General features: G+C 42.6%; 1 protein-coding gene across 2 annotated transcripts in view; it reads left to right on the top strand.

The window, feature by feature from the left end:
- Positions 1 to 27798, top strand: part of LOC144785951 (hexosaminidase D-like) — a 279553-nt gene that overhangs the window by 56085 nt on the left and 195670 nt on the right. For both annotated transcript variants that reach the window (XM_078664840.1, XM_078664841.1), the window contains 3 exons: positions 4091 to 4187; positions 17601 to 17880; positions 20735 to 20844. In XM_078664840.1, coding sequence (XP_078520966.1) covers positions 4091 to 4187; positions 17601 to 17880; positions 20735 to 20844 — 487 coding nt within the window. The remainder of the gene's footprint in view (positions 1 to 4090; positions 4188 to 17600; positions 17881 to 20734; positions 20845 to 27798) is intronic.

Consider the following 27798-nt stretch of genomic DNA (forward strand, 5'->3'; position numbering starts at 1 on the left):
CACTGACTACTCAATCAACCATTAATGATAGTTTGTTCCTTACTGTGGAGACCTGTTTAAACCTTCAGCTGCTTCCACTGCTTTGGCACTTGATGCTTTCCTCATCCCGCTACCGTTACCCCACCTGACTGAGACAGCGAGGCAAGATCTTGATTTTTCTTTGTCATTCCAAGATCTCCGTGTTCCTACATAATCTGCCCTGGGGGAAGACTCCCAGATCCTGTGGACGTCCATCTGAATTCTTCACTTTTATTTTCCCTCCCCAGTTGGCACCCCGGCTGCTTCAGCTTTATTCTACCTCTCAGGGCTACTTAAATGAAGCTATCATCTCTATGATGCTAAATGGTACACCCTGACCAGTTGGGTTTTATTCCAGGCTATAGCTCTTCACATAATCTGAGAAGGCTTTGGGATGTCATGACCAATTGTCTGGACACCTTTCAGAGAGCCGCGTGCATTGCATTTTATCTTGAGAAGGTTTTTGACTTGCTCCGTTGGGACTATGGGATGGGTGTAGACCCAATATGGTGTAAATGGATTTGTCTTTTATATGCAGCTCCAATGACAAGGGTCATGGCAGGGCAGCGTATCTTGCGTGCCTTCACAGTCGGTAGTGGCCTCCGTCAATGATACCCTCTCTCGCCATAACTTTTTGCGATGTAAGTGAAACCGCTAGTGTTCAGATTGAGACATTAGGGTGAACACTGCGATATAACAACTAGAGCTGCTCTTCATACATAATCAATTTATGTTAACGATATCCTTTTCCTATGTCCTGTATCCCCAACTGTACCATACGCCTATAGCTCATCTCTTGCCTGACTTCAAGGCGGTTTTCAGAGTTAAGATCAGCTGGTTTAATCCTGTATCTCCCCTCCCTATGCCAGCTATGCACTTGTGCCTCCTCGCCGGTTAAGACCCTCGGTTTCACTGAGAAATTGCCTCATTTGGATACCTTGGGATTAATATAGATCATTTGCCTGAAGGTCTTCTTGAAGGTAATCTAGGGAGAACACTTTGGCTGAAGTCCCAGTTGGCCTTTTGGGCACAGTTCATCCTTGTCGGTCATGGTCCGGATAGCGTTGATTAAGAGGATAGTACCCCACATCATTTATATTTTTTGGTTAATCTCCCTTAGTCTTTTCCCCTAAACCTTTTTTTTTAGACCTGGATGTGATGCTGGGTGTATTTGTTTGTATGGCGGCACTGACAAGTGGCTCTGTGTACTTTTAAAAGTCTCACTAAGGCTAGTGGCTTGGATCTTGAAAAATATCACCTTGCAACACATCTTCAGTGACCAGCTCGCTGGTGAGCAGGTCATACCCTTTCTGAGACGGGTCACCCACGGGGAATCGAATTCAGGGTCAGTTGAGCTCCATGATTCTCTCTTTGAGAACTCCTCTATCTATTTCTCCCGAGGTGCTATCCACCGTACTGTACTGTCTTTGGCGCTCACAAGTACTTCACAAAGGTAGGTACCTCTGCACTCGAGCGATTCCCTTTACAAAATTGATAACCTTCAACCACGCTATTCCCCTGACCCATCTGGAATTGTGGGCTGAATGGGAAATTTGTACCCTCTCGGATGTATTTTCAGCAGGTGAATTGCTTACTTTTGATACACTTAAGGAAGAATTTGCGATCCCTCTTCATCACTTCCTTACTTACGCCTAAATTAACCGATCACTGGAGACTCTGTTTCTGGTCCGGGACTCAGAACCCACCTATAATGTGGTAATTCAAGCTCTGTACACCTTAGTGCAGGGTTCTCCAAAGTTGATCCTGGAGGGCCGGATCCATGGCAGATTTTTAAGATAACTCCATTTATCTATATGGGGATATCCTAAAAATCTGGCATGGATCCGCCCTCCAGGACGGACTTTGCAGAACCCTGCATTAGGGGATAGTAAACATCTGGTTCGATGGCTTTATCAAGCACATCTCCAGTACTTGGATTGGGCCAGGGATACTCTATGTGTAAAATGGAAGGGTGACATAGGTTACCCATTTCATGATTCAGAGTGGCATTTGCGCTTTAAATATATTGAGTTTAATATCCTAAATATAGCTTACCTTATGCCATGTTGCATCTCTATTATCTACCAAGGAGAGGCTTCGCTCTGTCCTCCTTGCCGATCCTGGACACAAACCTGCCCCACTTTATATGGTTGTGAGTGTCGTCATATGGTTTGGTGTGAAATATTGATCTACTCTACCAAACTACAGGGAGTTGATTTGAATATTTCGCTGGAGGAACTGGTAGTGTACCTCTTCTCTCGCCCAGACTCAGATAAGGCCTTAACTATATTCTTAGATCCTACTGTTAGAAAAGCTCCATATACGATGCGCTGGAAGGACCCTATGCCACCGTCGATACATGACAGTGGAAGACATCGATTCCCTGGCTGTAATCTGAGAGCGTCCATCTTCATAGAAAAGAGAGAGCAGGATTCCATAAGTACCTCGTAGCCCAAGATTGGGTTTCCCTATGCGAAGCATTTAAGCACGGTTACATGGAAGATACACCCCTTTAGCACTCCTCTACTGTTGGTTTTCGGCTTTGCCAGATTCTAACTGACGCAGATGCGTTCATGGTGTGCATTTCGAGCTTTGCAGTCTACGACTAATTTCTTGGACTAGACAGGAATACCAGCAATTGACTGCAACGAAATCAATACTAATGCTCATTATGCTTGACAGGTGTGGAAAGAAAAAGAGTGCGGTGGAAGGAACGGGGTGGAATGATGTCACCTGTTGGAGTGGCCTGGAGGGTTGACTTTGGGCCTTATAATACAGGGACGGATATCCACGGCAATAAGAGAATGGCATATCTGATAAACTGTATTCTGGAGTACTCTTTACCTTGATTGTATACTACCTTATAAATATTGTAAGCTGTATCCGATTGACATCTGCCAATAAAAACATATTTTAGAGAAAAAGTGTTGTGCTCATCCTTCTTTCTTTCTTTCCTTCTTGGATCATATCTTCTGGTCACTTATTTGAGAGATTCTTTGGGATGGCCATGCCAGAGTTTTATATTAAATATAGCAGGCCTTTTGTTGCGCACCTTAGCGATTTCAGTGTTCCTACATCAATTTTCCTTTGAACATATCTGGTCGCTGCTCCATGGACTGTTAGGTCATAATTGCCAAGTTATGTTTATATCACAATAATAAAAAATATCAAAGAGTTACAAAGTGCTAGACACTGATGACAATGTGCTGATGAATAGTTGAAAACGTATTTTATATTTTTATCTTCTATATTGTAATTGAATTTCTGAACTCAAATTTTTAAAAATCTTTTTCAAATCATTAGTGAGGGAAAAAATCAAATGTAAATTCATTGCGCCTCTTTTATCTAACCAAAAGATTTTGTATGCAACAAAGACAATTTATAGATAATCCTCTTATTGGGTCTAAATATGTAGCACATTTTTCTAACCAAATTCTTGATGCTTTTCAAGCACACTTATTCTTCACCAGGAGTATATTATACCTATTTAAAAAATGAAATGTGGTATATTTTTCTGATGAACTGCATTGAGATTTATATTTTCAACAGAATTGTTTTTGAAGTATTGAATGTCATATTAGTATAATTTATACCAACTCCTTAACTTTTGGAATTTGTCCAGTTTTTGTCATATAAGGTTGTTTGCTCAAGCATGCAGTCTGCACATCTGTCCAGACAGTATTGGTTGGCATGCAAGCACCTGCACGACCAGTCTTCCTGTGTCCCTGTGGGAACATCACAACAAGTGTAGCTTGAGTAAACACTGCCTATTCAGCACTGTTGAGCCCATTTCTCTCTGTTTATTAGTCAAGCCTCCTCTTAAGAGGATGTACCCCCAGTTAACAGGGTATATGGTGTAGAAAACTGTATTAACTATTTTACACTGTATCGCTTGTAACTTCATCCTCAGTCCATCACAGCATGGCTTTCATTGGTCCAAACTTCTTGAGATGGTACCAGTCTGTAGGCTCTCCTTCAAAGAAAGGTGCTTCATTCTCCTCCAGTATAGGCTGACTTCTTTACTCTTAAGACATATCCCCTAATATCTTTTTTTCTATTTTACTTTTCACAGTGGGGTATCTTTCACGATACATGCGGATGAACACCCTGCGAGTGGTAGTCCTGGTCATTGTCATTTTGGCCACTACAAAGCTTCTCTTCAATCAAAAGTGAGTAGTACCCCTCATTCTCTACACAGACAGACCTCAACTTTAAGGTGCATGAGTTAAGACAGAGTGTGCCAAGAATTGTTGTATAAATATCCATAAGCCTTCTGCAGTCTCCTCTTCCACTGTAGTAGGGCCTTCAATATGTCCTTTGGGTGCACGAGGAGCTGTAATTTGTGAGAATGTTGAAGTATTGTTTACAAAGTCTGTTAGATGGAACAATGTTATACTATACATACTGTCTAGTTTATTCATGATTCTCACTGACCACTCTGTCCCTTCTATCTAAGTTTAGTAATATACTGAGTGATATCTCTTATTTCTGTTAATCATTCCTGATGTTCAAACATTCTACTGCCGTGTAAAGTGGTATGATTCCAGACTAGATTTGTCTCCTGCTTCATCAAAGCTATTTGAAAAAACAGCCTCCAAAGGCTTTGCCAATGAAAAGCTCCTTTTTACGGTAGTCGGGGGGAAAATGCTTTGATGTTGAAAAAGAAAATTTGTCATAGATTGGAAACTTGCCAATTCTCGCTTAGTCAACAGAGAGGACTTCTTAAATGCTTCTGATTCTGATCTCACCTCTCACCTCTGTCCATAAAGATCTTTGGGTGTGCAATGTTGTTATGGTTCTGCATTGTGAGGTTTCAGTGTTCATGTGTTCTCTTACTTTTGCCGCATAGGATTTTGGATCATGGTATCTTGTGAGCTCAAGCGAGGCAGCCCTTTTCTCATTCACTCGATGATACCTGTGTTTTTCAAGCTTTGCAGATGGTGGGTTTAGAGAGTTATCAGTGGAATACATTCATATAGTTATTGAGGGAATTAATCATGTCACATGTATGAGGACTGGGTACATAAAGCATTAATGAGTCTTATAATCAATCACAAGCTGTCTTTTTAATTTTAAATTATGCGCTTTGTAGTTGAGACCTTGAAAATGACAGCATACCTAATGCAGTAAAGAAAGTAAATAAATCCCTTGTTTATAATATAGTTTGGACCCCCAAGCTTTAAAATACTATCAGTCCATCTCCAGTATCCCCAACCTATTGAAAGTAGTAAAGACAGCCGTATAGGACAACTGGAGACCTGTTTGAAACGGCATAGGGCAGTCAAGCTGCAGGTCGAACCGAGGAACAGATACAACGCTGCAGTATGTGCAAAAATACCTTTACCAGCATAATGGACAAATTGCAGTCAATATTTCTACCTGATCTGTCACATGTTCATTTATTGGGATTCAACTACTCGTACATCATTCATACATGACTTTATGGTTGAACAGAAACCAGCTTGTATTGCCTCTCAAGATTATATGTAGTTGGGCGGAAGGATGATCCTTTCTATCACAAGCATGTTGACTATAAAATAACCTACCAGAACAGTTAGGAAAACTTTGAAAACTAGCGGGCTTTGTTATGCACTCTCATTGGCTTTCGCAGTGCTTGTTTACCTTCAAATCTAGTGTCCTACATAAAAGCTAAGTTATGATGATGATGACCATATGAGCTGTAACTTTTTCTTATAAATATTACTTAGTTTTCTTTGAATACATTTGAAAAGAACCTAAAAAAAGCAGAACTACAGAAATAAAAGGGAGGTGAAGGGGGTGTGATTGCAGGGCAGACTGTCCCAGCTCACATGGTGGCAGAGATCTGGAAAATGCAGGATGCGCTCAGCAGTCAAAAACGAGAAGCTAGTCTGGGCCAGCCTAACATCTCTGGAGATGGCCACAGGGGGGCTTGTGCTGCACAGTCCAGGCCTCCTTCAGAGCAGCATGCAGCCATCTTGAAGGTGGCAGAGGCACGGCCTGTTGTACACAAGCCTCCTACTGAATGCAGGACTTGGGGAAGGAGCACCCAAGGCCACGGATTGGGCCCTATCTCTGGCAGAAATGGGAAAACATCACCTCCTGTCCTGTAAGTAGCCCAGACTTATCACCCGAGCTGTATTGGCCCCCTAAAAGAGGGTTGGTCAACACTGAAAAAATAATGAGAGAGCAGGTTTCTCTGGATCTCGCTGCAGTCCTTTCCCAGGAGAATTTGAGATCAAAAAGGAGAAGGTTCCCCTGATGGGAGATGGTGGGACTTTTAATGCTGACATGTCATGACACAAGGGCAACTGCTCTAGACGCCCATGTAGAGTGGTAAGTAGCAGGGCAGCTTGGCAGCCTACAGAATGATGTCACCCCAACTGTACATTAAAGGCAGCTGATGAGCATTGGAGTGGGAAAATAGCCTCACACATGGTGTGCTTACTTATGGACTTCTGTGATGTGATGCTGTAGACTGAGAACATTAAGGTCCAGTATTTCTTCAGACTGGAGACTACATAGCCTCACTGAAAGATACACAGCAACAGGCCTTTAATATTAACGGATAAAAGTAGAATTTCTTGCATGGGCACCCAAGGCTCACTGACCACAAAGGCATATTTACTTAGTCTTTTGGAGTGAGTGGAGGGGCTATGGAATGGCAACTGCGCAAACAATAAGGGGAACCTTGCTAAAATATTTGTTCTGTGCAAATGGCCCACAAATTCTCTGCCCCACTGAGAAGCTAGAATATTATGTCTGACCACCACTATGGGAAAACACAGGGCTTCCAGAGCTGGATGCTGAGCACAGCAATTGGTCCTTACTGGGACGTTGAAGATGGGTGCTGCCACCTTCCCAGTACTAATCCATTGTCAATACTTGATAAATGCAAGCACCTGGCAACCCGTTTTACTGTATCCGCCTACCTTTGCAGGATGCCAGAACTACAAAGGAACGAATTATAGCTACAACAAACTTATAAATGTGGAAGCCTAAATAACTGAGGTTGTCATAATCATAACAAGAAGCTCAGTGCTTGCAAAAACGATTCATATTTGTATACTGAAGGGTGCGTAGAAGAAACAACATCTGTTTAGTGGGAATGCCTGGCAAAAGAGAGGGACCCTCAGTGGAATGCAAGATGGCTGGTGGAAATATTGTACAGTCAAGAGGACATATAGTGTGCCAGTTCTCCCTCCTAGCTCTGGAGTCAGGCCATGTCCCATTATTGTGCAGTTTTGAATCATAGAAATCGAATTGCAATAATGCTAAAGAAGCATCAAGCAGGTCCAATCGTTCAGTATGTAACTCAACTGTACATATTTTTACAGATTATGCACTTGCTGTGCGGAACTCACATAAACTTTATAGCAGTAAAGAGGCGGCTTTGAGAGGCAGAGCTGAAGTACTTGCTCTTTTTTCTTGGCAAAACTGAATATATTAGTGGGTGGTAAATCCCACTTTTTGTTTACAGATGAACAGCAAACGAATTGTTTAGACAATTAAGTAATGAAGGAATTGAGAAACACTTGGTGGTAGACAAAGCAGCAAGGTTGGACATTCAGGAGAACTCTACACAGGGAACTTAGAAAGATTAAGAAAGTGATGCCCCCAGCGGTTAGGGAGGTTTCTCTTCAGGGTCAGAATAAGCAGATTACAGAATCCTTGAACGCCAGTGATGATCCCAATTACAACTGATATATTGGCCTGACACCAGTACTGAACAGTACCAGCAGACCCTGCCACTAAACAGAGTCAATAACCTGGATAGTGAAGGAGTAGTTAGCTGAAAATCATTTGTAATGTCTATTATGGCGACTGGCTGACCTGTTTAAGCCCACTTTTTCTTCATCTTTGCTTTCTCTTTCTATTTTTACTCACATTTAAGGTCCTGTATGATACAGTATACAGATTCTAGTGCCAGATTAAAATTATAGTGTTCATAGACTGGGGCAAGTTCAGTGGAAGGATGTTGAATCGGACGGAGGAGAAAAAGCTGTCCCAAAATAGAATTCTGTAGTAATGAAACAGCCTTATCTCTTTATCTAGTAAAATTTGCTAATATCATAGACCCTTGCTCAGAGGAGTTACTATGACCGGAGAAACTAAATATATTATGATACCTAGAATATAAGCACTATGGTTAGGATGGTAAAAAGGCATAACAGTCATGCAAATGTAAGGGAGAACAAATAGGCATTTTCAAGAGATGCATCCCTGAGGAAGAGGTGGCAAAACTACAAAGATACTGGAGAGGCCAAATCGATCACACTAGATATTCAGCCTGTGGTAAATAAAATATTACCCTGGCATAATTTCTAGGCATTAACAATTAGCATGTATCAAATGAGAGGCAGAGAGTCCGTGGTGTCCAAGTTAAAAGGGCTTTATTCCAATAACTCGAGTTAAGGGAGAATCTGTTCCATCACCACTGAGGTTCAGGAAGGGTCTTCTAACATTATTTACAGAGAACAACACATATATACATTTTTCCTCGTACATAGGGAGGAGCGCTCCAGGCAGAGCAAGAAAGAAAGAGATAAGAGCATGTGGGCGTGCATGAAGGTGTACACTTGATGAGTCACAGGTGGGTGATAGGTGGGTGGCTACATAGAGGAGGAGTTACATGGCAGGCTGAACTTTGCCCTACTCGTGCACGCAATTTGATCATGACGTGCAATTGACGTGTAACTGGGAGGAGAGCTGACTTTCAGTCTAGTAGAGAGATCTTTAGTGTCAAGGCGACCAGCACGTCTGGTACTAACTGATATCTCGAGTCGGGGATGTATTATCTGAAGCAAAGGTCGTTCATCACTAAAAGACAGAAAGGGCATATATTTCTTTGTGCATTGCATGGGGCTGTGAGCTTTCTACGGAGGCAAGTACTGTAATTTCATTTAAACAGAGACAGAGAGGCTGGGCACTATCTGTGCAGACGGGTTCTGTTTACCCTCTTAACCGGGCAGGAATGTGATTCTGTATAGCAAGCTGATAACTATTGTGCAAAACACTGTCTTGGCAACCCTTGCTGGCCCCTTTTCGGCTGAGCTAGAAGTATGCGAGGTCAGGGATACGTAACTGTAGCTTTCAGAGTGTCTGAGCCATGAAAAACCCTTAATTCAGAAAGTGGCTCAGGCTGCGCCACAAAAAGGGTTCAGACTGCGCCACAAAAAGGGTTCATATCGATATTAAAAGGGTACAATGCAAATACATGGGCCTTCATGTTAGCTTAACTCTGTTACATGGGAGACTTAATTACTGGCATCTTAAAGCAGGGCGTGATTTGCAGAGGCCTTGTGATTCAGGCCACTACGTGAAATATGCATGGGTGACATGCACACACATGTAACATAGGGTACACGTAGGGGGCATCTTGGTCAGGCAAAATTTCATTTTCCTCAAGCCTATGACTGAGGAGTTCTTGTAGGAATAAGACCAGGTGTTCCAATGTTTGTGAGCATCGTAAAATAGATTTTGAAAGTCTCATGTGTAGCTTAGGGGTAAAATATACACACAATCACAAGGCTTGGTGCGATGTATATGCCACCAACATAGCACTTGCTCCTTTTTTTCAACATAAGTCATTGCCCTTGCTTTTGAATGGCATACTCGACTCATTAATATGTGGTGGTGACTTTACTGCATTGTTGATAACCACTGGGATAGATCCTTTTCTCCTCTATCTGGAGCCTCAAGTAAGCACATTACATTAGGTTGTAACTAACTGACTGGAAAGTGCATATGCCTAGTTAAAGGTCTATCCAAATAGGAGAGAATACTTCTTTATTTTTCTCCCCGTTCACGACCTTCATACTAGATAAGACATGTTTGTCATATCAACACACAGGATAGGGAAAACTGTAGCTGTTGAATATTTCAATAAACACTGTTTCACCACTCACCACCGCTGTAATCTGATGGAGACTTAAAGCCACAGATTCCTTACCGTAGAATATTTCCAGGCGTCCGACTAGGCCTGGAAAATTTTGAGCAATCCCATTGCTTGCCAGTAGGGAGCTTCATTCGGCTCTGTGTGACGTCGTTGGTGTGGTCTGCAGCGGAACCCTAAGGCCATCCGCTAGTGGACTTTGACGATCTTGGCCACTTGCCATATAACTCCTCACCACTCCAGGTCCCATTCACGTGAGAGTTCTTGGGACCACTCCTGGCGTCTCTTGCATTCTACTACTCACACTCCAGGACTTTTTCAGGTAAGTCCCATCTAAATCTTTAGAACCCCTTCAGGATGCAGATAGTCTGCCCGATTCAGCAAAGGAAGCAGAGGAATGACTTATTAGAGTACTACCAATGCCAGGTCGAGATTCACTAAACATGACTTCATACAGCCCCTTCTCCATGCTCAAACTGATGATGATTGAGCAAGATCCTGAATGCTATCTTACCTAGGATGGTACCAACATTAATACATCTCGATCTGGTTTTATTTTTTCCCAGGGAGGGTATGTCATATAATTTGAAGAGGTTGTTTCACATCACGGGGACCATGTAAAATGGCAACAACCATTCAGCAGTGCCAATGATATGGAAACATTCTTTGATATGTTTAATTGGGAGCATGTTTATGCCACACTATGCTATAAGCAATTTGAGGAGCATGTTGTTGATTGGCTCAAGATATTATATGTGGCAACTTCTGCAAGCGTTATTAGAGGTGTAATTATTTCGGAGAGGTGGGACATTTTTAGAGGACGCCATCGGGGTGGAGGGGTCCACTGTCTTCTGTAATTTTTGCACTAGTAATGTAACTACTGGCACGGGGGTGAACGATAATCTGGGCGATGGTTGGAAAAAAGGGGCATTATACAAACTTAAGCTCCCAATAAAAATGGGTGGTGCTGGAGTACCTGACTTAGAACTATATTTTCTGGAGGCTCAGCTACAATGGACAGCAAGATGGATGACAGAACCCAAGGCACTAGATACTAAATTACTCAATAAACAAACTAGAATTACTTCAATAGTGTTGGGTATTTGTGGGGCTACATAATAGAAGGAAGGATTGCCTTTACTGATTGCTTCTGCAAGATATTGTTGTTAAGATACACTAACAAATCTAAGTTGAATATGGATACACCTCAGGAATCCCACTGCACACTTTTAGTGGTATGGGACAGATAGTGAAACGATTGATTATGGAATTACCAATATAGGTGATTTGTTTATTGGAGAAAACTTGGAAAAATGTCTAGAATTAGAGGGAGAATTTAACCTGTTGCGAGACAGTTCATTAGATCACCCATGCTGCCTAACAGATGTGGGGAATAGGAATTGATGAACACCACATGGATAGGGTGCTGCATCTATCATTTATGATCAGTATAGGACATTTAATCAGCTGTACAAGGCACTCAGGTTGGTTAATTGTGGGCACACCACGCTTAAATGGGATGACTCACTAAGTAAAGAGCTCACAGATTTAGAGAGAGATAGGATTGGACTTGCTCCTAAGAAAGTCTCCAGAAATGCTATTCTCAAATATATATTTAATTTAACCAGTGCTTAATTTGTAAAAAAAAAAAAAATGAGTGCCCAAAAGCGCAGCTCAGAAACCCGGCCAAGGCTATCAAATGTCTGCTTGTCGAATACCAAGGCTGCTAGTGCTGAATCCACCTCAGGCCTATTTAAAGCACTGCCTTACACGCTCTGCCCCTTTGTCTCACTCATGCAGTTTCCTGCCTTTTCCCTTTGTAACAATTTTTCTGTCTTTCTCTTCTTTCCCATATGTATGTTTTCCCTCTCTTGCTCTCAAAAAATGTCATATGAAATAAAATAAGTTCAGTTCTCCAAAAATGCGTGCCGGTGGAATCCCACCGGCAACCACTTGCTCAAATTATGTACTGAATTTAACTATTTGCACAAAACATTTTAATCCCCCTTAAGATTACAAAGTACTTACACTGAGATTCTTAGTTACTGCCCAAAATGTGGGGCACCAACTTTTATAACATACCGTGGTTGTGTGGAAGTTTGGTGGACTATTGGGAAAAAATTACAAGATCCATCCCCAGGAGCAAGCTACACGGTCCCCTGATTTGTCTTCTGAGAGTAATGTCCCGAGCCAAGAAGGTTAAAAAAGAAAGTAAGTGTTTGTAGCACAGGTGGCTGTAGATACACATGGCTAGCAAACCCACTGCCATCTAGTGTTGGGTTTGAATTTTTGCAAGTTGCCTATCTTTGAAGAAGTCTCTCAAGTCTCATGATGTGATGTAACTCCTCATCTTGGTGTACATTGCCCATAGGCACTGACTTAATGTTAGACTATTTTTTTCTGCCTGAGTTTAGACGTCTACTAAGTGGGCTCCAAGATTGTTGTGTTCTCAATTGTTTGGTCCTTTTTAGATCCCGTTGTGCCAGATTCAACAACGCTCCATTCTATTTCTTTCCCGAAGCGCAAATACCTCTGACAGCACCGAAGAACGTCAGAGAAGCCACAGGGAACTAGGGCTCCTGCCCTTTGAGGACCAAGAGTTGTCTTTAGTCCTTCATCACCAGAGAATGCTGTGCGTGTGATGAAGTGGACACCCTTTCAAACTGCCCGCACTACGATTTAAAAAGCCTATGGTGTATTAGTACTAAGTGTGCAACTGGTGCCTGTCCCATGGCTACGACGATGCTTCCTGTGCGTTGTGCCTCACCTTCAGATCCAGGAAGACTCTAAATAAAATGGAGATCATTGAGCTGGTGCCGAAGAGAGGTCCTTGCACAAAGACCATGCCAAGGATTAGGAGTATTTGCCATCAGCCCCAGAGGCCCACACCACCAAGCCAGGGCTGCAAAACAAGTCCTATGATGAGGTAGAGCACTACTGCTGTGGGAGTTGGGCATCAAGCCTAGAGAACAGATGTGAACAAAGGCTACGCCAGGGCCCGTCTCATTTGATCTCCAGTTGGCACCAGGAATTGGCTCCGCAGCCAAGCAATCTTCCACCAAAGGGTGTTGACTCCCCTCAACCATCAAGCCAAAGCCTCTCCAAGAACACTGAATTCTATGTGTCCCACTCAAAGCAAGCATCGAAGGCTAGTGTGCCAGTGCATAAGACTCTATGTCGCTGAAACTTTGCTCGACCTAAAAGTCAAATCTCAGAGCCCCCATCGACACTTTGATCTCAGGACACCAAGGTTCCCATCCTGGGAGACTTCAGCATCAGCTTGATGCCAGGCAGAAGTGCCTGTTCGTCCACCTATTACATCCAAGATCTCAGTGAAGCCTCCTCCGCGTGCCCCTCCAGAACCTCTTCTTCAAATGAAGAGACTGGCCTTTGAAGGGCAACCTTCTTCCTAGCCTCCCTCTCAGAAGCTGGCACTAAATACACCGAAGGACAGAGCTGACAGTCCTTTCCCTCTGCAGCAAACCACACATCTACTTCCACCAACACCCACACCCACACCTCCCCCCCACCTCCACGCCAATGTGCAGCACCCCAGCTGCCTGTACCAGAGTCTCCAGAGGGGACGCTTGTATCCCAATCACATCCAGGTAGCCCATATGGCCCCATTGACCCATGATGAGTACTCGGGTACAGTTCCCATTGATGACCCCTGGGACGACTATAATATAGACCTACCCAGATGATCCTCATTTATGCCACCCTCTAGTGACAGCCTCATCTCCTTATGATACTATGGCCTATCATGAGGTAATTAAAAGAGCAGTCGCCTTTCATAAGGTGGACATGCATGTCACCCAAGGAAATGAGGGGAGGAAACAGTGTCCAAGGGCAATGTCATCATCAATTTCAGTGTTCGCTGTGCATTAGCTGGCACGGGCATAGCCTCTACAGACATTAATACCTACATTATTCCCAAGAGCCACTCCTGTTTCTGTATCTCAGGGCTCAAGCAGAGATCTATCAATGTATCCACAAGCTCCAGTTAGAGAGGGAGCAACTTTTCGGGCCGCAAATGCTGGAAAACTAAAAGAAACAAAGTCTAGTGGCCGCACTGCAAAGCATTCCTCTTTGGCAAACAGCATCCAATGGGGGGAACAAAAACAACTTCACCGAGCAGTCACACTCCTATCAGAGGCTGCAGCAGTCCTTCGACTTGCAAGGGGTTACAATAAAGGCTACACAGGAGTAAGGGCAAAAGTGATTGTAGAGAAGTAGCGACTGCCTCCAGATAGTGACTTGCTCCCCCCAACATCCCTCAATCACATGTCTTCTGTCGAGGGAGGATACATGATTTCTTCGATCATTAGGAGGAAATCACATCTGACTAGTGGGTGCTGCATCCCACTCCATGCACATGCTCTCAGCAAGGAACATCTCTCCATCCTTCTGGAAGAAATGCACACCCTTCTACAGAAGGGTGCCGCAGAGTGGGTGCCCTCACATCATCACCAGAATTTATTTGCATGACAACTCTACAAGATGGCATATTGCTTCTTCAGTTATGTAACAACGCTCAGTTTCAGAGACTCCTGTTTCCACACACCCATTAACCCTGCTCATAGATGGTACTTTCTCTGCTCCACAGCCATAGGTTCACCATAAACATCACCCAGTCCCAATTGCAGCCTCCGCAGAGTCTCCATGTTGAATGCAGTCCTGGGGGAAGCTTCAAAATGGGGCAATCGTGCAGCTTTGCATTGAGTTGCTATGTGAAAAGTCTTGCGTCATGTCTGCACCACTATCCCAAGTGCATGATGACAGCACTCTTTACACATGTACCTGTCACTGCACCTTGCACTGAATGGTTGAAGTCCGTGGTGTTTGCCAGGTGACATGACTCAATACTGACTTGTCAGAAAAGGGGTCAGATATAGCAAAGGGTTTTTCCAATTCTTTGTCTGAGGCTAAATGTGATTGTACATATCAGACTTGAACCTTGCTTCAAAACCCTGCACACACAACTGGAGGAAACAAAAGGCATAATAAGCAAAATTTTATTGACCTCTCTAACCAACAGATTTTAGACCAGTGTTTCTTGCTGCTACCTTGTATAACAAAGTTTTATTGTGTTTGCCTGCTCCAGAAGAAATAAAAGTGACTCATTATGTAAACTATTCCCTTTCTTTGAATGGCATTTTAGTGTGTGGTGGTGCAGGTGTTTGTCAGTGTTTATATGTTTCCACTGATAAGGACTGTGTCCTTTTGTGAGGTTTTATCAGTTATTGTAGGTTTAAATTTAGTGGCGGCAAGCAAAAACACCTTGGTACTCCATTCTCCTGGGGATGTTAGTCCTCCCCTGTGAATGCCTCCTGCTCAGTTTGGACCTTCTCACACAGAGGCACGGTCAAGCCCGGCCTCCACATCCTATACAGCTTAAACTTGTGATTTGCCACTAGAGAGCCTACAATTCAGTACCTCAACCTTCCACATGAATGTACATTTTAAAGGAAGACTGATGGCCCACTACATGGGTCTGTTATGCGAAAAAATGGGAAAGGTTTGTTCACTGCTGTAATTTGAAGAATTTGGACCCTCTATAACCTTCTGTCCAGAACATTATTCGTTACCTCTTGCATTTGCAAAACGCAGGCCTCTCCTATACTTCTATTTGCTTACACTTACAATTAGCTGCAGTCGCAGCCTACTTACAGAATAGGGAATAATCACCCCCTTTAGAATTCCGGTTGTTAAGGCCTTCACTGAGGATCTCCGGATGGTTATACTTACTAGAGTGCCTCCTGTTACCTTCTGGAATTTCAACGTAGTCCTCGCAAGACTCAGTACTACCTTTTTAACCTCAGCATTCATACCCCCTTCTTTGTCTCTTCTGGCATGTGGCCTTCCAGTGGCCATTACCTCTCTGACACATTAGCGAACTGGAAGCACTCGCTTTACAAGAAAACGTTATACAGATCCACAAGGATTGTTTTAGAGCCAATTATAAGCTCCTCCCTAAGGTGGTGTTGCCCTTCCACCTTAACCAAACAATAGAGCTCCCAGTCTACTTCTTACAACGGAATCTGTTGAGGAGAGAGTGTCGCACACATTAAATATCAAAAGAGCCCATACATATTACATTGACAGAAAAAAAGTATTTCCGTAACTCTGTTTGGCTCTTTGTTACAGCTGAAAAGAATTACTGAGAGCATCCCATCTCCAAGGCAGGCATAGATAGGCACCCAGTTAAATGTTTCCAAACCTGCTACTACTCATAAGAAAGGAGAGACCATGGCCTTCCTGGGTTATATCCTTCTAAAAGAAGACACTTCTGAAACCCTGCACACCTTTCTTAGAGGGTTAGCTGGCCATTGTTTGCCAAACTGTGTTAAGGACCTTGTTCCAGATATTAGCATCATCTGTACAGCAAGCATCGCAGTTCAACTAACCGGTTTCAATTTGCTATAGTGTGGGCAGCTAGTTTTTAATGCCTTACAGAAGGTCAATATCTTAGTTTCAAATCTTAAATAGAAGGGCAGGGTGTTCCATGTTTCACAATCACAGAGAAACTGCATCCACTAGTTTGTTTATTTTGCAGGTCCCTGGTTATGTAGTCAGTGGCTGATCTTAACTTTCAAGTGGGACAATAGTGTTGAATTTTGTATTGATTATAGACCAACCCCTGGCAGTGAAAAGCTCGAAAGAAGGGTCACATGGGCTTAAAAAGAATCCTCTTTCAACCGCTATCCTGTTTTGACCCTTCACTGCATCAGTGGCCAAGGTGATTTGAGGGCTTGTAGGGCAGCTTAGCAGCGACATTTTGTATTCTTTGCAACCGCTTAATCATGCTTGGGAAGTATAAAGAGTTGCAGTAACTAGGGCGACTCAGTATAGTCACCTGAACCACCAAGGGACTTGTCTTTGCTGGTAAATGGGGTAGAATCACATGTAACGGTCTTGGAAGAAGGCATCTTGACAGCTAGCTTACTTGGCTTGTCAGAGACAAGATAGCGTCAAAGTAAAATCCAGGGTTAAGGACGGAGGCTGAAGGTACTGGAGCTTCTTCTCCTAATTTAATTTGCCAAAGGCTAGGTGGTAGTCTAGGAGTTTTTGTACACTGAACACTTTTCTGATGTCCACCAGAATGTATTTGCTTTTTCTGAGGAGTAATGACTTTGGCTGCTGTGGTGTGCGTTAAAATTTGTTTGATTTTGGTAGCATGTGCTGTAAAAAGTATAGCCATGCACCATTTCTCCCTAAACTTTCATATTCCTGACTTCCATCCATAAGTGCCCTCTGAGAGTTTTGTGTATCTTATTGCTCCCTCTTGCTTGGTGTTTCAGTATGAATACCTTTCACACTCAATAAAAGCCATTTTCTGGGAAATGTCCAGGGTTGAGCCTCCCTCCTCTGAGTAAAGGATGAGTCCTTCGTATGTGACCCTGAAAATAGAACTATTTCGAGCTTTCAGTGATCTGAAAACCAAGATTTTATAAAAAGACATGCAGGTGCTGAAGGTGATAGTAGAATAGCAATTGCACATAATATCAGCCTCTGGTTGTGACATTAAATCTTGGCTCACTAGTGACTGCATAATCTCAAGCAGATCTGGATCTACGGAAGACATTTTTCATAAGTCCATCATTCTTTCCTCTGTTGTTGCTGCATAGTTTACACTTTTCTTATGGGAGTGATGCACTTGTGTGTGACACTTTTGTTTGTTTTCTTGTGTTTGTTTTCTTTTATACAGGTCCTCAAGTATTGTGCGGCTTCCCAGGTTGGAAGACGCACTGGTTCCCAAACCAAAAAAACCTCAGAATTTATTTTGGGAGAAAACCCCAGTCATTGATTCTGTACATAATGAGAGGAAGGAACTGCCTCCTCAACCCCCAAAGGAAGAGGCTCTGAATGAAATGGAAGATCTGCCACCCGTTAAAAGTGTTCAACCAGCCCCCGAAGGCTTCAGACAGATGCGACTTGTCCACCTGGACCTCAAGGGGGCTGCTCCCAAAGTATCCTATTTTCAACAGGTGAGACACCCCGGTTAAGGCAGAGAACGCCTGTTTCATGGAATGGGTAGGCATGTGCCAGTGCATGTTATTCCACAATTGTTAGAGGAAGCTGAGCACAAGAGGTTAAATCCATGATGTGAGATCAATTTACATTAGGAAAAGGCACCCAATGATATGCAAAATGAGGATCAAAGTTAGGCAGTGGGTAAGTCGTCTAAGAAAGTCATCTAGGATGGTGACTGTGAGGAGCAGAAAGATTGAGAAGAGATAGGCTGTAAACATGGGTGCAAGAAGATGAAATAAACAGAACATTGAGTCAGAGAGGATGGGCTTTTAGATGCAAAGTGGGTGTTTGACGTGCTCAAGAATCAGATCAGAGTGAGGTAGTGTTCTTGGAATCAATAAGAAAGAGATTTGTAGCATGGGGGTGTCATAGGGACAGATATTGGATGGCTTGGGAAATAAAAACACTTTGAGAGTTACAAGGAGTTCTGTCAGAGAGAGGACTCTGGGTCTAAACTACAGGTCCTGAAAAAGGCCAAAAGCCAGAGCAACAGCAAGTTTAAAGCGTTGACTCACCAAAATAAAAATATATGAATGCTTTCCCATATATAAATATATGGGATAGTCGAAGAGTCCTCAAACGGCCATTGACCTCCCAGAGATAACAGGGTTGACTGCTTGTCTTCCCCATAGCTCATGAATAGTGTCTTGTTGGCTTCTGAAGAGCTGTGGGAATGGTACTAAAAGTAAACATGACGCTTAGAGCCCTGTTTGCCTGCATGACCCCTGAGATCAAAGGTCAGCAAATGCAGCACTAGGATCACCACCAAAAGTCAAGCCAGGGATGGCAGCAGCCTTCTGTGATTATCCCTAATTGATATCCATGAGAGAGTGCTTGTGCAGTCAGCGGGAGATTATAGAAGTTTGGAAAGAGAGCTACTAATAAATGGAGGTAGAGAAAAAGAGAGAAAGGGGTAGTGTCTCTTACAGGTAATTCAGTTGATAGTGTCTGCATTAAAACCTTCTGAACACAACAGAGAGTAAGGGGGAGCTGGTGGTATCTTCGGGGCAGAAAGTGGACTCTAGGAGACATACTTTTTGGGCCAGAGAAAGAGCATTGTCAGTATCAGGCAAAGGATAGGAAATTACAGGTTTAGGCCTTTCATTCCTTAAATTATTATCATCGAACGTTAGACATTGATGAACCAGCCTTCTAACATTTGCTCAGGAATTTAAAAAAAATCTAAATAGACCCCCAAACACTGAATGAATAGGCAAACGTGTAAGTCCATTGTGCTTACATGTGTTCTGTGCGCTGCCATAGCCAAACTAGCTTCTTCTTACCCTGACCAGGACTGATTATTACACATGTGATAATCTTTTGCACATTTAAGTGTCAGGAGTTTGCGCAGGTCAGGGAGGTAGCTAGTAACGCCTGCTTTAAACTTGTGCAAATGTATTCTTTACATCGCACAGATCTGACATCTCAGCGATTATCAAGTTTTAATACAGCACACCTGACATGCCCTCGGTGTGGTATGGAGTCAGCAGCATTCCTCCACATGAATTGGGTTTGTGCCAGACTTCAGATATACTGAACAGAAGTATTGTGTGTGCTGCGGGATGTTACGGGGTCCATGTTGAGGCTTCGGCTAAGCATTGTCTTCTGGGCATTCTTCCTTCCCCCAAGACTGGGTCCCATATGCAACACAGATTTGCCCTCCTGGGACTTGTGCTGGCTAAACGCAGCATTACAATGCACTGGACACACCCTCGATACCCCACCCGGCTGGATAAATGGAGATCTGATTTGAGTGAATGGGGCATCGCTAAGGGGCTTTGCTGAGGAGCGTTGTTTACGCTTTTTCACACTGACGATAACACAGAACGCGACTTAGAGGATTGGGGGGGTATGTTGGAGAGGCTGATGTTGGATGAGGAGCCGGGAGATGCAGTTCCTCCCCAGGCTGCTTGATCCACCTTGCTTATATTGGCACCGGAGGTTAATCCCTTAAGTTTGACTGATGCTGCATGGAGCTTGCAGATGTGGGGGGAGGTACCAGTGGCAAAGCTGACGATGAGAGTGGTTGTGGACCTGCGTGGGATGGGGGCTCTGTCTGGCTGGTGGATGTTACTGCGGTCTAGGTGGATTGTGATCTTGTAGCGGCAGGTTGTGTCGTCCATTGCACAATACTCTTATTGATTCCCAGAACACTGCCTCGCTCTGATTCTTGAGCACTACTCTACTCCTGCCTTCCAGATGACCCCCTGCACGGGTGTGACAGTTGTCTGCCTTATAAGCCCGGGTGTCTGGCTTATTTATATCCTTCTCCTGTTCTCTGTGCGAGGCTCCTGTGGACAATAGCATCCATTCTGCTTGTTGCTGCCATGTTTATTGTTATATTTTATCTTGGATGATTCATCTTCACAGGAATTGTACCCTATGTTAATATGAAGGTATGTGTTTCATAATGTTGCTCCCGGGTTGAAAGTAACAACAGTTTATCCGGTTCAATGTAGGAGGCTGCATTGGTAATCTGAATTGTATGATAAATCCTTACTTTTTCTTCTCTCTGCTCCTTGGCCTTGTGAGACAACATGTAATGTGCCTTTTTGTGCAATTCTGAATAAAAAACAAGTTTTAAAAAAAAGTGTCAGGAGTATTGGAGCCTGTTGACTGTCTGTTTCCTGTCTGGTGGCAGGAGTTGACATGCCTTACCAGTAACCTTTGATCCCATTGCTTCCCTAGTTGCCGGGCGGGGAGGTAGTTGCCCCTAGGTTTGAGGTATGGTAGTAGTTTCAGGGCATCCATGGCTTGGATAATGGCTGAGCAGATACAGTCACTGATGTTTGATGTTGTGTCCTGCAGGTGTTCCCGCTCTTTGCCAAACTTGGTGCCACTGGAATTCTGATAGAGTATGAAGACATGTTTCCGTTTCATGGGGAGCTCCAGATTCTCAGATCTCCGTATGCTTACAGGTAAAGCTCAGCCATGGATTCCTCAGGCAAAGTATGAGTTAGATGTCATGCTGTGGTAATTTGTATAGCAAGTCCTGATCTTGTGTGAGAGTGAGGAGTTTTGCTGCAAGGAGACCCAGGAAGAGACAGAGACACAGGCTTTGGCTAGAAAGTCTATTATCACACAGTGAGTGTTTCTAAAGCATCCCTAAAAGAACTGGCAAGAGTAGGAATCTCCAATGAGTAGCTCATGAGCTACTAGTAGCTTTCTTTCATCTACCTGTAGGTAGCTCTCCAGTGTGTATCCCAGATTACCAAATTTGGAGACCTTGTTCAGCTGAATTATTATATACATAGATAAATTGAAAGTGTGTATTCATGACATAAATGTATTTTCAGGTTTTATAAATTCAGTTTGGAAAAATTGTATTTAAAGTTGATATTTAGGTGATAAATCATGTGTCAATGAGGCAATTCATTACTAATATTATACTTTAGTGCCAGGGGTATTGCAGCTACAGCTGTTATGTATTATTCATGTAAAGGCATTCCAAATTGGCAATGCCTTTTTTTACAATATTGCTGGCACTCCCGTCTGATACACTGAGGTGATCACTGATGGTCATTTTGCATATGGTGGCCGCTAATGTAATCTTGTCTGAAATGTTACAATTACAACAATAATGATACTGGTAGCTTGGGATGATTTCAATTTAGCATAAGTAGCTCTTATTACAGAAAAGGTTGGCGAACCCTGGACAAGAGTAACCCGTCAGCACCAAGGAGACAGGGTATTGCTAACCAGAAATTAAAACGACTTCCCCCTGGGTGACATTATTTATACCTTCGAGTCACACAATCGCATATAAGCCCATGTACTGTGATTCAATCTATTGTATAAACACTGTGAAGAACAATACCCCAACAAATTAGAATTTTGTTACAATTAATTTATTATAATGATTTTGTCAACTCATAATTTTTTCCATAAACACAGTTAAATGCAAAAAAAGCATAAAATCACAAACAATTATTCAGCAAACATAAAATAGGAAGAAGTGCAAACATGAGCTATCAAATTAGCCTTCAAAAATATATATCCAGGAGAAGGAGCTGATAGAGATCGTGGGTCACCCGACCAATAATTTCACCATATAGTTTTCGGGCCCATACATTTCAATTCACCATATACATTAATCAGGCGACCTCACAAATCTACCATCAGCAACCCTGATTCCTTCCCTTTATTTTAGTGTACCCGACTTACCAATCCACCGTTACGGGTACCTATGACCACAATGGATCAGGGAGCTAGCTGTGAAGAAAGGCAGGCAAAATACAAACCCAATTTCATGAACTTTGATTTTCATAAAATGACAACGGACAACTGAGAAGTTTTAAAAGTTTTATCTAGAAATCAGTATCTGCGAGTATTAGGCTTACAGTTAAAAGGCAATCAATAATCAAGATAACAAAAAGCACGTAACCATACAAAAAAAGTGTAAGGGCAATCATTTAAGTTTGTAAATAGAATGACAGGGAACACGCTAAGTAGACTTAAACTGAAAATCAAGAATGGACATCTATAAATGAGCAAGCTTAGTGCATGTACTAAAATTATGCAATTGGGACGTACTTCATGAGAGAAAAAATGTAGAAACTTATACACCTATAGAAAGGGTAAAAGGTAGAAACCCGCTATAATTCTAACGTTATATCATTAACTGTAGTTTTCAGGAGAGAAATATAAACACATCTAATTCATAAACAGTACGGGGAAGAATTGTGCTCTAAAAAGGTAAGGTAACATAGAAACATACTATGAGAATAAAATGCAATAGGTTTTCATATGGTAGACTGCGGAAAGCATGGAAAATATAACATGTGCAAAGGTATGTCTTTATTGAAGCAAAGACAGAAAATAGAAAGGTGCAGTATAGACTTCTCAGCCCTATCTATATATTTACCTAGAATGGTGTGAAAACCAACCCGGGCCACGGATCAGTCAAGGACAGGAAATACCCCAAGGAATAGCAGTCATCAATGGGACAGCAGGTGCAGAATGGACACCCCAGGACAGGACAGGAAACCCAGATTAGGATCAGGACAGGACCACCAAGGCACGACCAGCACCCGCAGTTCGGAAGCAACGCCTGCGCTCCACCCTCTCTGCAGCTATCAGTCAGAACCCCGATTGGGTTAGCGAACTCCCCAGCAAAGTGCTCCGCCAGCACTTAAGGTTTAGTAAAACCTTCAAAAGTCTATGGTCAATTTCGGACAGAGTGCTCCGCAGCGCTCTGTAAATTCAGTCACCTATTGAGTGCGTTGGGTCAGTGACAGGTCAGCTATTCAGACAAGTCGGACAAATTCTATAGCTAAACCTAGGCTAGATATACTGTTTCGGGTCTGTGTACCACCCCCCCAAATGTTGCAAAGTGTCAGAATCCACAATTTCGATTGGTCCCAAAGTAGGCTAGGTTAACACACCAATCAGAATTTACTTCTACAAGCTCACATTTGCATTCTTGGGTACCGCCTAGCAAGATTGGGGTTCCCATGAGAAGTCGCACTGAATACAATAGGAAGAATACATTGTTAATAAAGTAACAGTTTTCAGTTTCTCTGGCTGGGTGAAGGTGCATCTTCCCAGGCACATCTTGGCAGCGACTTTCTCTTGGCGCTGTGTCAATGCCACCTCGCTACTTCTGATTCTGCGCAGTACTGCACTCCAACATCGACTCCCAAGCACCCCATCACCCCTCTGTACCGAGGATACATAAAAAGTAAGCGAAAACAAATTAAAACATAGAAATAAATGAATCAACTACATAACATGATTGTGTACTTATGATTTATCACTATAAAAATATACTATGCAGTTATGTTTTAGTGCAATACACAATAACACGAGAGCATCTGCACAAGCTTCATCATATTATTACACAAGCAGCCATCTTGTGGCTATTACGCATGCGCACCCTTTCCCTCCAAAATCACAACTACGTCACGTCACGTGAGTGTGACTAACGCATGCGCAGAAGCAATATTCTAAACGACGGCCATGTTAAAGACACAAATTAATCGTATTAGTAAAACACATAGGCAAGCATCACTAGGATACATGTATAGAGTAAAAATAAAGGAAATTAGTAAGACGTACAATTGGATTACAGAGATATACATGAATCGAGGTTCTTGATTTCAGCAAGTCGCGTAATGTGCGAAATCTTGCTTCATCAATCCCCTCTTTGATGATATTTACTATCATCACAAATACAAATGGAACCAGATGCCAACTTTTCACACTTTATGCATCTCAATCTCTTCCAACAAGTGATTCAATTTCTCTTTCACATCTTTATCAGGGTGAGAATTTTTCACCTTTTTGTAAATCTGATTATTCATTTCTTCCAATTCAAGCTCATCCACACTCCGTTTCACACCTCTTCTATTCACAGTGTATTTCTTTGTGTGTTTGCGACATTTGCAACAGACAAATATTAGGAAAATGATGAGACCTATCACTCCAATTGGCATCAGCACCTTAAACAATAAACTTCTACCTAGATTGGCAAACCAATGACCTACATTGGAGAGACCATCTACAAGTCTCTTCCAGGCACTGTCAACCTCCAGTGGTTTGAGTTCCTTTTCCAGATTAGTAATGTTTTTCACATATCTTTTGATCTGTACACTTTTGTCCGGTATGTAAGTGCAACAATGTTGCGCCTTCAGCATCCGGCAGACTCCGCCCTCTTTTGCTAATAAGGTGTCCAGCGCAAGTCTGTTCTGCAAAACCATTGATCTGATCGCAACCATTTCGTATTGACCAGCAGAAATCCATGAGCTGTGTCAGTAGACAACACATCCACTATTGTGGATAATTTGCAAATTCTGTGAGTGTTCAGAACCACTCCCACTCCAGGTATCAGTGCACTAAAAATACTACCCATTATTTCACCTACGCTTTCTCTTCTTCTACGCACTAAGCCATTAGTGTTTTCATTGCTTCCAGCAATTTCTTTCACATGGTATATTTTCGGGAAAACAATGCCAAAGTAGCAGCTTCCATACCAGTGATCCGGCAATTTGAAATAAGCCTTGTTTCCACATATATAATAAATTCCGGGAAACACAGGTTCTGACCCATTTTTGAAACCCCAACCTCCAATTACCTTGTAATTGTGTTCACATTGACTGGAACCAATGAAAATGTTATTATAATAACTAGTCTTCTCGCGATGAAGACAAAGTTTCCCTTTCCTTTCGAAATCCAGCAACAAAGCAGGACCACTCCCACCATTTGAGGTGCCTTCCATATTTTCAGCCCATTTAGGAGTTTTCTGTCTCTTGTAATTTGCCTTTCTTTGGAAACTCTCCCTTCTTTTCTCTGCCATGTTCAAAAATATTTTTTCTTGTTCATGTAATGAACAGGTCAAGTTATCTCTGTGTGCTTCATTCAAGTCTATGGTACCTATAGTCAGAAAGTATTCTCCCATATAACGTGTAACGTCACTTTTTGTATGTACAGGATTCAGATTTCCACGTATAGGAAGTTCAGAAAATATCACGTCTGAATTAGAATAGTAATACTGTAACGGTCCTCTTTTGTAAAATAAACTAGCTAAAATGCTACAGGAAATTCCATAGGTCAGAGGTAGGTGATGATAAGTCACGCCTTCAGCTACAGAAGTAGGTAACTTCATGCAGACATAGCAGTCTTCTATTTCCATAGTTTCTACATAGTGCACTAAAAGATTTGCGAAAACATTTAACTGTGTCTGGTTTCTAACTCCATGGTAATGTAGTCCTTCCTCATCTGATGCTTTTAAGTCTCGTTTTGTTTGTCTGAGTGCTTTTTCACGTCTTTCTACACTTCGTGTTGTCAGTTCTTCAGTGTCAGTAGTCACAGTCTGAGTAGGGTCAATATTAGTATTTTTGCTTACCATAAAAGGAATGAAAACTGTTAGTCCTATCCAAATTATAATCACTATAGCTATACTACATATACATACTTTGCAGCATGTTTTGCAACAACTGCGTCTAGGCCTTCCATTCACGTTTGAATCAGACATTTTCGTTCAGAAGATTTCTCAACCCCTCTCTGTAACTTTGCACAGTTAGCTTACTTTGTGCAACTTCAGGTTAATTCGTCTTCCTCTTCTGTAGACTGATCAGCAATCGGTTCTCCGTCACTTTCGTCAGTTATATCAAGATCCTCAAAATCCTCCAAAATTAAAAATGTCCATTCAGGATCTTGGTATTTCTCGTTGAGTCTTTTTATTCGATCACTCCTTCTTTTGGAGCTTTCTCCCGCTTGTTCTGCAATTCGAGGACTTTTTCTTCTTTCTGCTATTTTTTCTTCTACTGTTTTTATTCTCAGTCTCAGTTTCTTAATATATCCTGGTTCAATATTCTTCTTTTTCTTGAGTTTTTTAGTGGGCACTGTGTTTTGGCTTTCTTCTAACGCTCTTTTATTTTCGTTTGTTTGTGGCACTTCTGTTTCTGTCTCTTCCCTTCCTATCTGACTAATCCCAGGTCTTGTATCTATTTCTTCTGCCTGGTTACTAAGCTGGCCTGGTTCAGGTGAATTTTGATTTTGGCTTTCGAGTGTCTCTGTTTCTGTGTCCTGAACACGTTCTTCTAATTCTATCTGATCCTGTTCAAGCACTTCGATCTCTTGATTTTCTTCTGCTCGAACTTTTGTACTAGTTCTAGTCTGTCCCTTTTGAATTTCAGGAGTCAGTGGAGGAGTATTGATCACTTGTTCTTTCCCTGTCTGACCTCCCTCTTCGTCCTCAGATTTGATGTGAATCTCAATGATCTGAGGGTCTTCGCCTGTGCCTATCTCTTCCTCTCTATTCCACTCTCTATCTTCTTGGTTCCGCTCTCTTGTTTTGATTGGGTCTTCAGTTAAGTCGATTATGGGTATCCAATCATCTTGGCTGGTGCTCGGCTGTTCGTCATCAGCTACTTCAGGACCGGCGTCTGCAGACCCCTCAGCTGGACAACCTTCAACTCCAGGTTCCTTGTCCGGAACTACTTTCTGTGTATGGCTGGCATGGATCCACTTAGGTACGCCTGCACACTTCACTGCTGTCGTGGTCACCAGTATTATTTGGCGCTTTTCTCCCCACCTCGGTGCAAGGCAACTTGAACGAGTATGCTTCTTGATTCTAACCCAGTAACCAGGAACCAACTTGTGAACTGGAGTTGTCGGGTTGGCGACGGCGTCTTCCCCAATCTGGCGAGAGATAGAACGCACTTGGTTACCCAGTTGCTTGCAGTATTCAAGTACCAAATCATCAGTAATGCTTAACAGTTTGTATCCTGGTACCCATGCTTGTCTCATCACTCTTCCCATTAGGATTTCATGGGGGCTCAGGCCTGTTTTCCGGTCTGGAATACTTCTGAGTCCCATCAGAACAAGAGGCAAGGCAGTAATCCAATTCATGCCAGTAGAGTCACACATTTTTGCTAATCTTGATTTTATAGTGCCATTTATTTGCTCTACTACTCCAGAAGCCTCTGGACGATGTGCTCAGTGCAGCTTTTGTGTGATTCCAAATGCTTTACAGAGCTGAGCGATTATCTCATTCTGAAAATGTCCGCCTCTATCTGATTCAATAATGACTGGAACCCCGAACCTAGGTATCAATTCTTTTAGTAACAGTTTGGCTACGGTTATAGCATCATTCTGTGTGGCAGGGTAAGCTTCCACCCATTTTGAAAACAGGCAGACAACGACAAGGACATACCTTTTTCCCTCACAACGAGGCATGGTGATGAAGTCAATCTGAATTCTTACAAAGGGACCCCCTGTTTTTCCAATTTTTCCCAGTTCAACTACTGTTCTTTTACCAGCGTTGAACTGTTGACATGTCAAGCACCTCTGGCAGAGTGATTCTGCTACCTTCCTGAACTTCGGATTGTACCATGTATGTTGGAAAACCAGAACCATGGCGTCCCTACCAG

Source organism: Lissotriton helveticus, chromosome 10 (genome assembly GCF_964261635.1).
Source record: "Lissotriton helveticus chromosome 10, aLisHel1.1, whole genome shotgun sequence".
NCBI lineage: Eukaryota > Metazoa > Chordata > Amphibia > Caudata > Salamandridae > Lissotriton > Lissotriton helveticus.